The 15,063-nt window shown below is 35.5% G+C and overlaps 1 protein-coding gene across 3 annotated transcripts in view; it reads right to left on the bottom strand.

Annotated features, from left to right (window-relative positions):
• The window catches only part of LOC149775064 (uncharacterized), a 48,982-nt gene extending 34,740 nt beyond the window's left edge, over positions 1-14,242 (bottom strand). The window contains exons 1-6 of one of the 3 annotated variants that reach the window (XM_089943557.1): positions 14,136-14,242; positions 13,117-13,233; positions 12,742-12,864; positions 11,717-11,839; positions 10,750-10,872; positions 9,376-9,526 (exon numbers count right to left, since the gene is read on the bottom strand). In XM_089943557.1, the coding sequence (XP_089799683.1) occupies positions 9,516-9,526; positions 10,750-10,872; positions 11,717-11,839; positions 12,742-12,864; positions 13,117-13,233; positions 14,136-14,172 (534 nt within the window). In that variant the 5' untranslated portion in view covers positions 14,173-14,242 and the 3' untranslated portion in view covers positions 9,376-9,515. Of the gene's footprint in view, positions 1-9,375; positions 9,527-10,749; positions 10,873-11,716; positions 11,840-12,741; positions 12,865-13,116; positions 13,234-14,135 lie in introns of those variants that run through there. The other 2 variants (XM_089943558.1, XM_089943559.1) reach the window with 2 other exon arrangements.
• Between the last annotated feature and the right edge of the window lie 821 nt (positions 14,243-15,063).

The raw sequence follows: 15,063 nt of genomic DNA on the forward strand, positions 1-15,063 counted from the left end.
AGATTTGTCACTCCAATATCAGTAGAATCTGATGATATTCCTTCACTTAAATCTTCACTGAGTGGGAAAGGTACAACTAAATTAATTGCATGTTTAACCCAGCTATCTCAGTATATTGGTACTCCTATAATTTATTTAGTTCCCAGGAGCAATATATTATAATTTAACTTATTTATTTTCTTCTTATCCTTGTAAAGGCTGTAATATATAAACTGAAGAGAAATTTGAAGAATGAGCAAGGGAGACAGAACTCTATTATTACCAAGCTCAAAAGTTCTCTCCAGTTTAGTTTTGTCAAACCATAATTTCACTTTTGACCTAAATTTCTGAATGCCAAATTCAAGCATAATAGGCTGGAAAGTTCGAGACCTAAAATTTGACCCATGATCCGATTGGACAGATTTGGGAAGGCAAAATTGAGTAACAAACTTTATAAAAGTTTTAATTTTCCTCAAAGGAATTGCGTCTGCAAACCTTGTTGACGCACATATAATGGTCAACAGGTCTTGGTTACCTGACTTGGTCTTAGGTAAGGGACCAAGACAATCTACCATAATTCTACTAAATGGTTAGTCAAAGGCAGGAATAGGTTGTAGATGAGCCTTAGGTATTTTCTGATTGGGTTTTCCTACCATTTCACAGGTATGGCCAGATCTATGAACAGTATTTACCAACATCACTGCTTTTTGACCAATAAAAATCAGTCAAGATCTTGTGATAAGTTTTATTAACACCTAAAAGATCAGCCAATGGATTCATGGGCCAGACTAAGTATTTCCTGTCTGTAAGGTTTTGGAACTACAATTTGATAGTTCAATGACCACTCATCACAAGCAGGTACATCGGGAGATCTCCATTTTCTCATTAGAGTTCCATTTTTAATGAAATAACAGACCGAACTTCAGTAGCTTTAGTTTCACTAATGGCCCTTTGAAACAAAGAGGAGATCTCCGGATCTTTTTCCTGTTCGACGACAAGTGATTGTTGTTTATCACCCTGATTGGAATAAAGAAAATGATTCGTTAAAAGAGGATCACTGTGATCAATACCTTCTGATTGATCCAAATAAGGAGTGAAAGTGACCTCATTAAAAGCGTGACCAATACATGTGTCAGTTAAAGGAATGCTTTCCTTATCAACATCATTCTCAAGAGCTTTATTTACCATAGCTCTGGTAATTGCACAAGTTGGAAATAAATCAGGGAATTCTTTTTCAATTGGATCGACTTTCTGATCCAAAAAAGGCTTGTCAGTTACAAGCGGATTTACCACAAGCTTGTCTCCAGCTAGGTCTTTGCCTATTAATACATCAGTGCCCTCAACGGGTACAACATACACTTTTCCGATTGACAAATTTACACAATGGAGAGGAACATTAACAAAGCCGCACTCTACTCCCTGAATAATAATACTCTCATTAGAAGAAGATTTTTTAGATAAAGACAAAATACCTGACAATAAATGACTCTGAGAAACTCTTGTATCCCTTAAAATTTTAATAGGGATAGGATTGGCCGAATCACTTAAGAGTGATATAGAACCCTTCGAAACGAATGGTTCATAATTTTCCATAATAAAATCAGACTGGGGTTTATTAGACCCAACAAATCTATTGCTTTCAATACATGACCTGGACATTGACCTCTTAGTAATAAGAGCAGTTTAATAGGTCTGTCTTGATTCTGGTGTATTTTTCAATTTGTAGCAATCAGAAATAACGTGTCCTTTCTTCTTATAATAGGTATACGTATGAAGAGACAAGGATCTTGAATCAAGCTGACCAGGAGCTTGATTTTTAGCAGTTGCGCCAATCTGAGTTTTGTATTAGGCCGAAATACTTTTCTGCCAGAAGACTGTTGAGTAGAAGTCTTACTTGCAAAATGAACTTTATGAGTTAACGAATACTCATCAGCGGCTCGAGCAGCATTTTCCAAGATTTCAATCTGATGCTCGTCAATATAAGACTTAATGTCACTATGGACACAGCTTTTGAAATCTTCAAGTAATACAAGTTGTTTGAGACTTTCATCATCTCGTTTAAGTGTCTTGGCTAAGCACCATTTATCAAGTAACTGTCCTTTTTTCTAGCAAATTCGACATGAGTTTGTCCAGCTTCTTTTCCATAGTTCCGTAAGTTTTGACGATAAGCTTCATGGACTAACTCATAGCCCCTTAGGATGCATTCTTTAACATCATACTTACCACTTTGGTGAACTGAAAGTGGACTGTAGATATCACTAGCCTTACCAGTGAGTACACATTGTAACAACTGAGTCCAATGCTCCCTTGGCCATTTCAGAATTTCAGCAACTTTTTCAAAACGAGCAAAATATTTGACTACTTCTTTTTCTCTAAAATGGGGCACTAAATCTAATATTCTTTGCAGGATCGAAATTTAAATTTAGATTTGAAGTATGAATGTGCTTTTGACTTGCCAGTTCCATTTCTTTCATTCTAAATTGATATTCCCTCTTTTTCGCCTCACTTTGTAATTGTATCTCTCTCTCTTTCTCTCTTTGTTCCTTATCTAATTGCATTTGCATTTGTTTTTTCTCTCTCTTTCCTATATCTCTCCTCTTTCTCATATTCTAACTGCATTTGTGTTTTTTGTAACTGCATTTGTCTTTCTTTTTCTTTATCGTCCGCTTGTAATTGCATTTGTGTTTCTCTTTCTTCTTTCTGAAGCTCAAATCTTCTCATCTCCAATTCCATCTTTCATTTTAATTCTAATTCCTTCACTTTCATTTCAGAGTCTGACACAGATTTACTAATCGAAACCAATGCTCTTTTATCCTGAAGATTCTTTTCTACTAAATACTGAATCAAAATATTTTGTTTTTCTTTCTTCGTTAAGGAAGCTTTTCGTCATAAAGATCGTATTTTCTGGCAAGTTCAATAAATTCATCTTTTTTGGAAAAGATCTAGTTGTTCCTGGGCAGGATTTGAAAGAAAGATTTCCACTTTTGATTAAATTTTTGAAAAAGCTTGCCGATTTTACTATAATTTTTAAAAACTAAGGAAATTAAAATTTAAAAAAACAAAGTTTTCTGAAATATTCTTGCCAAAATTCAAAATTATCCTTACGACGAGCGCACACTTCTTATGTCACGTGTTTAGACTCGAGTAAACAGTAACACAAGAAAGAGTGAAAACGACAAGCTTTGAAAAAATATAATAATTTCTTTCCCTGGAAAATGTATGTATAAATGAAAAAATATGAACTTATGGTATTAAGAATCCAATCCAAAAATGATTTACGAATAAAAGTTTAGAAGTCCGAATAATAAAATCTTCTAATGATTTCAAGTGTGAGTCCGACGAAGAATCCAAGATGGAAGACGATGACGTATGTTGTAACCTGTAGTGTGTTGAAGTCTACAGCTCCTTGTAGAAATAAGAAATATCACTCAGGTTTTAGAAATCCGAATAAATTTTTATTAGAGCTGTCTTTGTTCAAGAATTTCGTGTGAGCACACGTATATCTCCAGAAAAAATAATTAATCCTTTTGAATCCAAATAATTTGAAATAACTCCAAACGACACAACACGTTCAAGTATAAAAGCCCAACTGAGATTATTTCTTTAATTCTCCAAGTTGCGAATTCGAAAAGGGGATCACGTGATTGTGTTTATATCAGGTATGCCTAACATGACCCTGACGAAAACCAATCATTTTACTCAAAGAATTAAAATTTTAAAAATTGTTTACTTTATCAAACTTAATTTACAAGTCGAGGGTTACGTATTAAATACATCCTCTATCTCACTCTTATTAGTCACACAATAGAAATAAATAAAAAAAGAATTTGTTGACATTGCTGTTACTAATTTTGAATTAAGTTCAGAGACCCAGTCAGCTTTATGTGTTTACTGAAACGAACAGTCAAGGTCAAACTATTTTCTGGAAAAAGTACGAGTTCCTAGCAAACATTATTTTGAAATATAATGAAATTTAAAAAGATAAAAACATTTCAAAACTTACAAACAATTAAATCAGATATAATTATATCAAATATACATAACAGTTAATTCAATTATTATTGAATCTGTAATCTTCGGAGAAGAATATACATATCAAAGAAAGAAACTTAAACTACTGTTTATCAATTATTATAAAATAACTTGAGGAAAATCTATGTAATTTTGTACTGCCAAGATTTAACGCCACCAAACTAAAAGAAAAATTGTGGACACCAGCAGTATTATTTCGATATATGCTCGATGTAAAAATACTGATCTCGTTGGTTGTAAGTGAAACAATTATATTATATAGTTCGCAGAAAGAAGTTTGGTTACCACAACAAAAGAAATATTCTGAAGATGAAAATCCTGATATGACTGATTTGAGAATAAAATTGCAAAACATCTTGGCAGAAAACGACATTGTCAAGATTAATTATAGATGATGCTAACTCGATTTTTTAATTACCGATATAACGAAAAGAAACACATTTATAAGTCGAAGTAATGTTAGTTTATCCGACGGAACTAAATTAGGTACAATTGTGAGTTAAAGTGATGATGAGTCACCGCTGTTTACTCATTTAAGATCTTGAGGAGCAGAAGAATCTAGTCTGTAGATTGCAGGTCTAGCCGTAGATCATGCCACGCTAGAAATTGTATGTGTCGTAATACTACAAACAGGATCAGTCGCTATTTTTTTCCGCATTCAGATTCACCGGGTTCATATAAACATCCTACAGTCACATTACCTAATACTTGTTGTTTTGAAAAGTCATGTTGTTGTATTGGTATGTGTTTTTTTTTTGTTGTAATTGCATTGATGTGTTTCATATAAATCGCACGAGTAAGTTCATTATTTAACGCAGTTATCACACTTGGTAATCTTGCAATTCATTCGCGAGATCTTATTTTTTTGCATATTGATATCCAAATAACCGCTCAGCAAGTGTTCGATTAAATCGTTCAACAATTGCCTGATTGAGATGAATTGCTGTATGCCCTCGTCAAATTTTGACGCTATTGTTTTCATCAGAAATGATGCCGCACCAAGAAATTGTTTGCCAAGATCAATATATAGTACCTGTGGCCATCGCAAGGGTCCTCGTTGATAAATTCTTTCAAAAGCAGATACAACTTCAGCTGCTGTTTTAGCTGATAGTGGTTCTGCTTCTTTATGCCTACTTGCAACGTTAACGACGGTTAACGTGTATTTGTATGTACGTGATTGATGTCTACCAATTTTAATAGTATAGTCAAACGCCGTATTATTGCGGGCTCTATATTATCGCGGCAAACGCGATTTCCAGAGTAATTTTGCACACGCGACGCCTAGCGGTTGTTTGCCTTGGTAAAGTTGCAGAAAAGAGGTTACGCAAATCGGTTGGAACACAGTTCCATCAAAATGTCAACATTTATGGTAAATATACTTTGAAAAACCCGGAGGCACACTATCTATTAAAGTGCATGCAATTTCATGGATCACTATATACAAACGTACTATCGAAATTTTAATATCTACATCGGTCTTGAGTGCTAAATATACTAAATGTGTCGTCTGCACTTTAATAATTATAGGTTATATACCGGTGGTTACGTACAAGCCATATCAAGGATGCGCATGGAATTTGATTCTATGGTAGCCAGTAAGGACCATAATGGACGAAGCGTTGTTGTTGTTGTTGTTGTTGTGGGGTTTAACGCCATTTTTCAGCACGATAGGCTATACATGGCGGCCAGTATTAATGGTGGAGGAAGAACCCGGAAAACCCCGGAAAGAACCACCGACCCACGAGAAGCTACTGGCAGGCTTTCTCACATGCCCACATTGGCTGAATCTTAGACTCGAACCGCCGCAGACAGAGGTGAGATGGCAGTGATCCGTAACGAAGAGCGCTTTAGACCACTCGGCCACTCGGGGCCCCTGGACGAAGCGTAAACAATGATCATGCGCATCATACATAAATATAAAATTATGAATACTTAAGTGTTTCCATTTGATATTTTTAAAGAAAAATAATAATAATAATAATAATAATAATAATAATAATAATTACACATTCCTCAGTATTCATACCTTTATATATATATATATATATATATATATATATATATATATATATATATATATATATATATATATATATATATATATATATATATACCTATTATCATCACAAACTTATATTATTTCTGTCTTTCAGAATCAACGTATGAAGAAAGCAAGGAGACAGTATAGTTATACTTATTTACAAAGAGCTTTTAATGCAACTCTTGCAGGCATGTCTGTTTATCATGCAGCTAGGCAGTTTGGTGTTCCAGAGTCAACCTTGAGAAATAGGACTAGAGGACATGTATCCCTTGATGCCAACTCAAGTATATGGCTGATATCGGATATGGATATACAAAGGCAAATGTGCAGTACCTTGCAGCAGACTATGCAGTGTCTTCTGGTAAATCGGGAATTTATCCATTCTCAAATAAGAAAATGTTTGATTCCCAGTTAGCACCATCAACCATTTACCATGTGGAGAATGATGTCAGTCACGGTGAAGAACAAATTACAGAAACCTCTCAAGCAGCAACTCGGGATTACGATAAAGATGTTGTTATGACAACACATCATAGAAAGATGAAGACATACATCATTTCTTTAAGAAGAGAAAAATTATAAAAATTGCCCAAAAGTCAAAATAAAATTTGTTACACCGTTCCTTACTGGTAGCCTAGCGAAGAAGAAGAATGTCAACATCATGCAACACTCATCAGCTTCAAAACCTTACAAAGAAGCACCAACTGTTCTCGAGAATTACACAAGTTTCACTGTCAGGGAATCATCTGTCTCAACTGTGAAGTCAGCAAGTACAGAAATAATGAATATCAGAATAGTACCTACTTTCTCAAAGAAATCTTGTACTACAACCAAAATTTTTTAGAAAACATCACCTATGATTACAATCCCTTCTTCTCCTCAACATGGTCCTTCTGCATATTATGTAGATGATGATGATGAAAACATATTTGAGGACAGTCACGACGGCTTATCTGTATCAGAGGATGAATCTTCAAACTATTGTGTATGTCACAAGCATCCGCTACCTACACTTAGGGGTTGTGTTAGTCTTGTGAATGTTAAATAGGCACAGTGTGACAATTGACAACATTGGACACACCTTTTATTTTGTAGTTTAATATCAGTTGTTAGGCAACATAGTTCATTTCTGTGCCCAAACTGCATTTAAAATTCATAGATATTTAATTTTTTTAAAATAATTTCTTGCGTTTGTATTCATGGATTTCAAATTTAATTACATTTGTGTGTTCCATTTAAGCACTGGATCCTTTTAATTATGTGGAATATTCAGCCAGTGTTAGTGTGGACATTCATTCTTATAGGTAAGTTCAAATTTACGTTTATTATAATACGTGCGTGCTACCATACCCAAGTTATATAAATACCGCGAAATATAGAGTTGTTCCCCCATGGTAATTTAATCTGGGTCATCAACTATATTTGATTTTATGTACATTTACGGGCTTAGATTGACAGAGAATTTTTATAGGAATAGATAGAGGGAAAGTCACAGAAACTTCACAAAATGTAACCATGCAGTAACAACAAAACGGTTTAAACAAATACAGATAACAATAGTATGTACCGCGATAATACAGCGTTCCGGGCTACCGTGTGGTAAAAATAAAATATATGACTGATGAACTTCATTAGGAGTCCTGACATCAAAATGTTAGGTCGTGCTAGATAAAATTTGCTATATTGCCTGTCGTGCTAACCAATTTGCAGCAACATAACGTGTAACATTTGCTGCATCAGCGAGTTTACTAATCGCTGGTCTACCCCTCCAATATCCCCTTGGGCTATAATAATCGGTTGATCAATTACCAGCCCCTAATATTAGTTTACCTTTCCTCGCAGATCTTACAAACCAATTAGCTAATGATTCTCTCCAAGATTTATTTTTTTATGGAATTTAACGAATGAATCAACTTCACTCTGCAATATGTAGTTTTTGTAAATCTAAGCTGCATCATGAACGTGACATGCTTGATCAGTCGAGTCTATTGGATACTATCCAGGTTTTGTTTGATCTCGCTCGTCAAGTCGGATATCAAGTCGGGTTCCAGGACCACACTAATTTTATCCAGGAACATGTGTTTCTCCTTGCTATTTAGCCGAAGGAATTCCTGATAATTTTCCTAATGAAGCAGTGATATCACCACCTGTCTTCCTACGAGACGAAATAAATTTATATTTATTTGTACCACAATTCATAATTTACCTGTAAGTGCACGCTTTTTATTTTTTGTTATTATTGTTGTTAATCCACTTGTGGGGGTGAATGCTCTGCATCGAACACAATATAAATCCAAATATTGTATTATATTTGTATAACATGGATGTCATTGACTTCTCAGCGACACGAAAGCAAGAGCCAGGCAAACATCATCCAGCGCTACCAAATTCTATCAGGCAATTATCATTGGTCCATCTGGGTCTGGTGAGACGCAATTATTACTTAAATGGATAATGAGATGGCTCAGATGGGATAAGTTATGTCTAATTGGACCATCTGTAGATGATCAGAGATGCTACGAGGTGCTTAAAGATTTAAATGAAAATGCAAAATTGTTGGACGAGGATGGTAATGATATTATTGATTTTATCATCGATATTGATGAAACCCCATCTGTAGATGATCTCGAGGGATTTATTAATAATCTCGTAGTATATGATGATGTAATGCTGGATAAACAATCAAATCCAGCTCGGATATTTTCTCGTAGCAGACTTAAATTTTATATATGTTACTCAGCGATATACACAAATACCTAAAGTGATCAGAGATAATTGTAACATTTTAGTTGTGTTTAATGGAATTGATACACATACTCTGCGAAATATTCATCAGACTTGGTGTAGTGGGGATATAGACAAGATTAAGTTCAAAAACTTCTTTTCAAAAGCACAATCTACCCCACACGGATTTATCACGATACATTTACATGATCCTCGATCGCGATATCGTATAGGTCTTGATAAAATCTTTGGTTGAGAGATTGATATAATAATGAAAGATTACCGCAGCAGATATGGTGCGACCACAAATGAGCGACACGGTTGGTAAACAAAAATAAACACAAATTTAGAAAAACACGAACTACAAAAATGAAATAACAAAATAAACTAACCCAATTAGAGATGATTCGGTTTGACGTTATTGACCCTTTATTTTCATTTTTTTTTGTAGGAAGCTTAATTTTTCAAAAATAGAACTTCCAGCAAGTGGTCTGTTCACCCTCTATACTGCTAAATGTCTGATTTCCATTTCTAACTGAAATGCATCTATAAATAGTGTTTTATTGTGGGTTGGGTGTGGAAGTATTAAATAAGACATCTTTGCACACATACGGGTTTAATATAAAATGGTAAGCAAGTAAAAAGAAATGATGATCATTTTATGGACTGTATCGTAAGTAATTTTTTACACGGTACAAACAGATGCATTTAAACGAAACCTTTCCCACTTTCATCTTCTCTATTTCTTACCTGAAAAAGAAACGAAAAAGGGAAGGAGTTAATTGTAATTGCAAGTATTTTCTGGTAAAACGTTTAGTCTTCGCGAAATGACTCTCTTGAAATTAGCACATTGTTCAATATTCTGCTACTTACGTAAAGAAGTAAATTGCATCTTGTTTTCGATGCTTTTGTTTCGACGTTTAATTTTCGTTCATCCTGATTACCATTTGTTCTCCACAACACTTATATCTAACTGAAAACAACCATAATGTAAGCTTTTTGAAAGCGATGAAGCGAAAAATACGTCCAGCTTTAGACAAATTTACATTGTCGTCATTATCCAAGAGCGGTCACGTGCTGACTAATTTTCCGTATCTGTTCGGTGTCTCCTCTAATCTAGTCCTTACAAATGAGATTTAAGAGTCATAAAGAACCTCCTAGTGTCAGCAGCGATATTACCCATCGCTAGCTTGTGAATACATTCCGGCTAAGGTGGGGAAAAGCTTCGAAAGCTACGTGTATAGTGAAGAAAACAATAATGAGATATTCGAACTAAATTAGCAAGTCTTGCAACGCATTAAAACATTTCCTAAAAACAGGCAGCAACTATCCCCACCGTATCGACTTGAACAAAAAGAGAAAGACTAAATGGATTTGACTTCAGAAATAACTCTTCAAAATTGAGGATTTTGTCATTAAAACTTAATATCATCATCCATATAGTTGTATTCGTATATCTGGGCGGGAGAGGGGGAGTGCGTTTCCCAGGTGTCAGCCCCAGCCCCAACCCCAGGCTAAAAAAACTAACCTACAATCACACTAACGTAATTGGGTATTACGCACACTATGAGTAAATATACACGCAGACCTTTCCTTTGGTGCCCTTTCAGGACAAATAAGGCCCTTTTGAAATTTTGCAATCACTTCCTTGTCGAGTTTATAAATTGATAATGGAAAATCAGTGGTCAATATAATATATATTAGGTCGACCGATTCCACAGCGAATGTAAATCACATAGACCCCGCATTTTCCAGAATAAGGTTATTGGCAAAAAAGATTTGTAATTGTGTTATCAGGGATAATTCATCAGGAATACTTTAACTAATTTTGGCATCAACCATCCGTACACACACACACACACACACACACACACACACACACACACACACACAAAAGCAAACACACGCACACACATATCATTTGCAATCTTTTAAGGTCAAAATAAACTAACAAAATCGTGCAGATATCTTACCCACTCCTCCGTGGCCTCCATGGTCGTGACAGACGCAAGTGCCATCAGAGCCACACACGCTGACGGTACCATCGTTGCAAGTACAATGCTGATGTTCATGGCAGAGTTGTCTTTTTTTGCTTACTGCAGAGACAAATAAGTTGAGTGTATTAAACGTCAGAGTGATTCAAATGATTTTATTACCCATTTCAAAGAAGTGATGACGTAAGGATTTCATTTTTTCTATTTTGTCTGCGTTCCCTCAGTCTTTTTCTCATTCCGTTAGCCCTCTCTGTGGAGCTAAAACTTTGAGACTTTTTGGATAGTTGCTACAAGTCGTGCATTTGAAAGTGAAGGAGTGAAGATTGAGTTATTCAAGAGCCATGGCAGATGAAAACAATACTCACCAAATTCACAAACGCAAAAAAAACATCTCTGCAGTGAACCTCTTCTTTGTGGCCACAAACTACAGAACTACAATCCGAACTTTCATTACAATGGTGGTTATGTCAGCCAGGGTTTCCCGGGTGTCCGCCCCCGCCCCAACCCCAGGCTAAAAAAAACTAACCTAAAATCACACTAACGTAATTGAGTATTACTCACACTTTGAGTAAATATACACGTAGACCTTTCGTTTGGTGCCCTTTCAGAACAGATAAGGCCCTTTCGAAATTTTGCAATCACTTCCTTGTCGAGTTTATAAATAAATAATGGAAAATCCGTGGTCAATATAAATATATATTGGGTCGACCGATTCCACAGCGAATGTAAATCACAGAGACCCCGCATTTTCCAGAATAAGGTTATTGGCAAAAAAGATTTATACTTGTGTTATCAGGGATAATTCATCAGGAATACTTTAACTAATTTTGGCATCAACCATCCGTACACACACACACACACACACACACACGCACGCACTCACACACATATCATCTGCAATCTTTTAAGGTCAAAATAAACTAACAAAATTATGCAGATATCTTACCCAATCCTCCGTGACCTCCATGGTCGTGACAGACGCAAGTGCCATCAGCGTTACACACGCTGACGGTACCATCGTTGCAAGTACAATGCTGATGTTCATGGCAGAGTTGTCTTTTTTTGCTTACTGCAGAGACAAATAAGTTGAGTGTATTAAACGTCAGAGTGACTCAAATGATTTTATTACCCATTTCAAAGAAGTGACGGCGTAAAGATTTCATTGTGTCTATTTTGTGTGCTCCCCCCAATCTTTTTCTCATTTCGTTAGCCCTCTCTGTCCAGCTAGAACTTTGAGACTTTTTGGATAGTTGCTACATGTGTATTTGAAAGTGGAGTGAAGACTGAGCTATTCAAGAGCGATGGCATATGAAAACTATACTCACCAACTTCACAAACGCACAAACCATCTCTGCAGTGAATCTCTTCGTTGTGGCCACAAACTACAGAACTACAATCCTATCGTTCATTACAATGGTGGTTATGTCAGCCAGCGTTTCCCGGGTGTCCGCCCCCGCCCCAACCCCAGGCTAAAAAAAACTAACCTAAAATCACACTAACGTAATTGGGTATTACTCACACTTTGAGTAAATATACACGTAGACCTTTCCTTTGGTGCCCTTTCAGGACAGAAAAGGCCCTTTTGAAATTTTGCAATCACTTCCTTGTCGAGTTTATAAATAGATAATGGAAAATCAGTGGTCAATATAATATATATTAGGTCGACCGATTCCACAGCGAATGTAAATCACATAGACCCCGCATTTTCCAGAATAAGGTTATTGGCAAAAAAGATTTGTAATTGTGTTATCAGGGATAATTCATCAGGAATACTTTAACTAATTTTGGCATCAACCATCCGTACACACACACACACAAACACACACACACACACACACACACGCAAGCACGCACACACACACACACACACACACACACACACACACACACACGCACGCACGCACTCACACACATATCATTTGCAATCTTTTAAGGTCAAAATAAACTAACAAAATTATGCAGATATCTTACCTAATCCTCCGTGGCCTCCATGGTCGTGACAGACGCAAGCGCCATCAGCGTTACACACACTGACGGTACCATCGTTGCAAGTACAATGCTGATGTTCATGGCAGAGTTGTCTTTTTCCATGTACTGCAGAGACAAATAAGTTTAGTGTATTGAACGTCAGAGTGATTCAAATGATTTTATTATCCATTTCAAAGAAGTGACGACGTAAGGATTTCATTTTTTCTATTTTGTCTGCGTCCCCCAGTCTTTTTCTCATTCCGTTAGCCTTCTCTGTCTTTGAGACTTTTTGGATAGTTGCTACATGTCGTGCATTTGAAAGTGAAGGAGTGAAGATTGAGTTAACCAAGAGCCATGGCATATGAAAACTATACTCACCAACTTCACAAACGCAAAAACCATCTCTGCAGTGAACCTCTTCGTTGTGGCCGCAAACTACAGAATTACAATCCGATCTTTCATTACAGTGGTGGTTATGTTGAGCTAGTGTCACCGCTGTCAAGAAAAAGCGGTATAATTTTCATCAGAAACTGGACTCAAGCCCCCCCCCCCCACGTCGTAATATCTATATATATTAATGCATGCGAGAGGAGTTACCATCTGTCGACTCGTGTAATTTTCCACCATTCCTTCATTTTGATTGCTATAAGATATGTGAAAATCACGCAAACCAACTGAAACGATAGAATAAGGTTTAACCGGGAACAAAACTTTCACATTTTTCCACTGTCTTTTGTTGATAACATGTAATTTCCTACACTCTATTTATTGATGGTATTTTGACTTATATAGGCTGTGTTTGCTAAGACACTGCAACTGAATTCATCTAAAATTTGATAGAAGGCATTTTCTTTACAAACATAAAAGCGTGCCTGTCCACCTCTTCAAACAAAGCAATTAAAGTAATAATTATGATAGCATAATCTCAGTTAAATAGATACGTTTTAAGTTATAAAACTATTTAAGGTTGTACCATGAAACATCTGATTAACATTACCTATTAAAACATACAAGAAAATCAGATTCGCCTTCATGGTAGATGTCTTGGCAGTTTTCCGTACTATAAAAGTTGTGGGAACGAAGTAAAGCGGACTCTAAGTCTGTTAGCTTATATACAAAAATCGGAACAAGCACATTTGTCAATCTCAAATTGTGAGCAATCTTCAGATTCATACTTGATACAGATTTACTTCAAAATGGCTTGCAGAATGTTGATGTCTAAAGTTATTAAATACCTCAGGTATACCTATGATTATCTAACAGTCCACTTCTTCAAACATAACATAACTTAACGATGTAGTCAAAATAATAATTTGGATACTCTAAGTTTTAATTAGGTATGTGTTAAGTTTCGAAACAATCTAGAATGGTATCTGAAATAATGTGATCAAAATTACCTATTAAAACACACAGGAAAATCAGAGTTCCCTTCATGACGAACGTCTCGGCACTTTTCCTAGCTATGCAAGTTGTGAGAGAGAAGTAAGGCTGATTGTCACTCTGTTTCCTTATATACAGCATCGAAACAAGCGCATATGTCAAATCTCACCCTTTCTCACCGATTACGGTTTGTGAACTTTGACCTCGCAGGTGACCTTCATGTGCAACATGAGTACTCATATTGTGATCAATCTGCAGATGAGGAATTCATATTGGATACAGATAGGCAAACTTCAAATTGATGTTCATATTGTTTACTCCCAGAAATATACTTTTTAAACATAGTTACATTTAACTGAAGTGTAGCGTAAGTGGATGTATTAAAACAAAATATAAATTAAATTATATGCAACCTTTAAACTGTCCTTCTTTAGATCAGAATAGGAGATTTCTTTTACAAATACAATTGGTAATTATAATTTTTATAAGACAGATTAAATATTATATTATGTTATGTTATGTTATATATGATATTATATGATATTATATTATATTATATTATATGTTCTGTTATGTTGCTATGATACGTTACGTTGCGTCACGTCACGTCACATTATATTATATTATATTATATTATATTATATTATATTATATTATATTATAACAAAAGCATAATACAATATAATTAGGTATATCGTTAGTATTATAAGACTATCACACAATCATCGTCAATAAAATGATACAAAAAATGCGTGCGCAACATTGATGAACGAAATGTGTAAGTGTGGTCGTGTCCACGTGTACATATTCGGTCTGATATGGCAATGATTCCTTCGTATATTTTACAACCCAAACCTAAAGACCGAACATCCTCAATATGCTCATTACCTAAAAATATGCAATCGATTCTGACGGAATTGAGACATAAGACTCTCTTGTTCTTCT

The sequence above is a fragment of the Sinohyriopsis cumingii genome, chromosome 19 (genome assembly GCF_028554795.1).
Source record: "Sinohyriopsis cumingii isolate HCF-2022 chromosome 19, ASM2855479v2, whole genome shotgun sequence".
NCBI classification, from domain to species: domain Eukaryota; kingdom Metazoa; phylum Mollusca; class Bivalvia; order Unionida; family Unionidae; genus Sinohyriopsis; species Sinohyriopsis cumingii.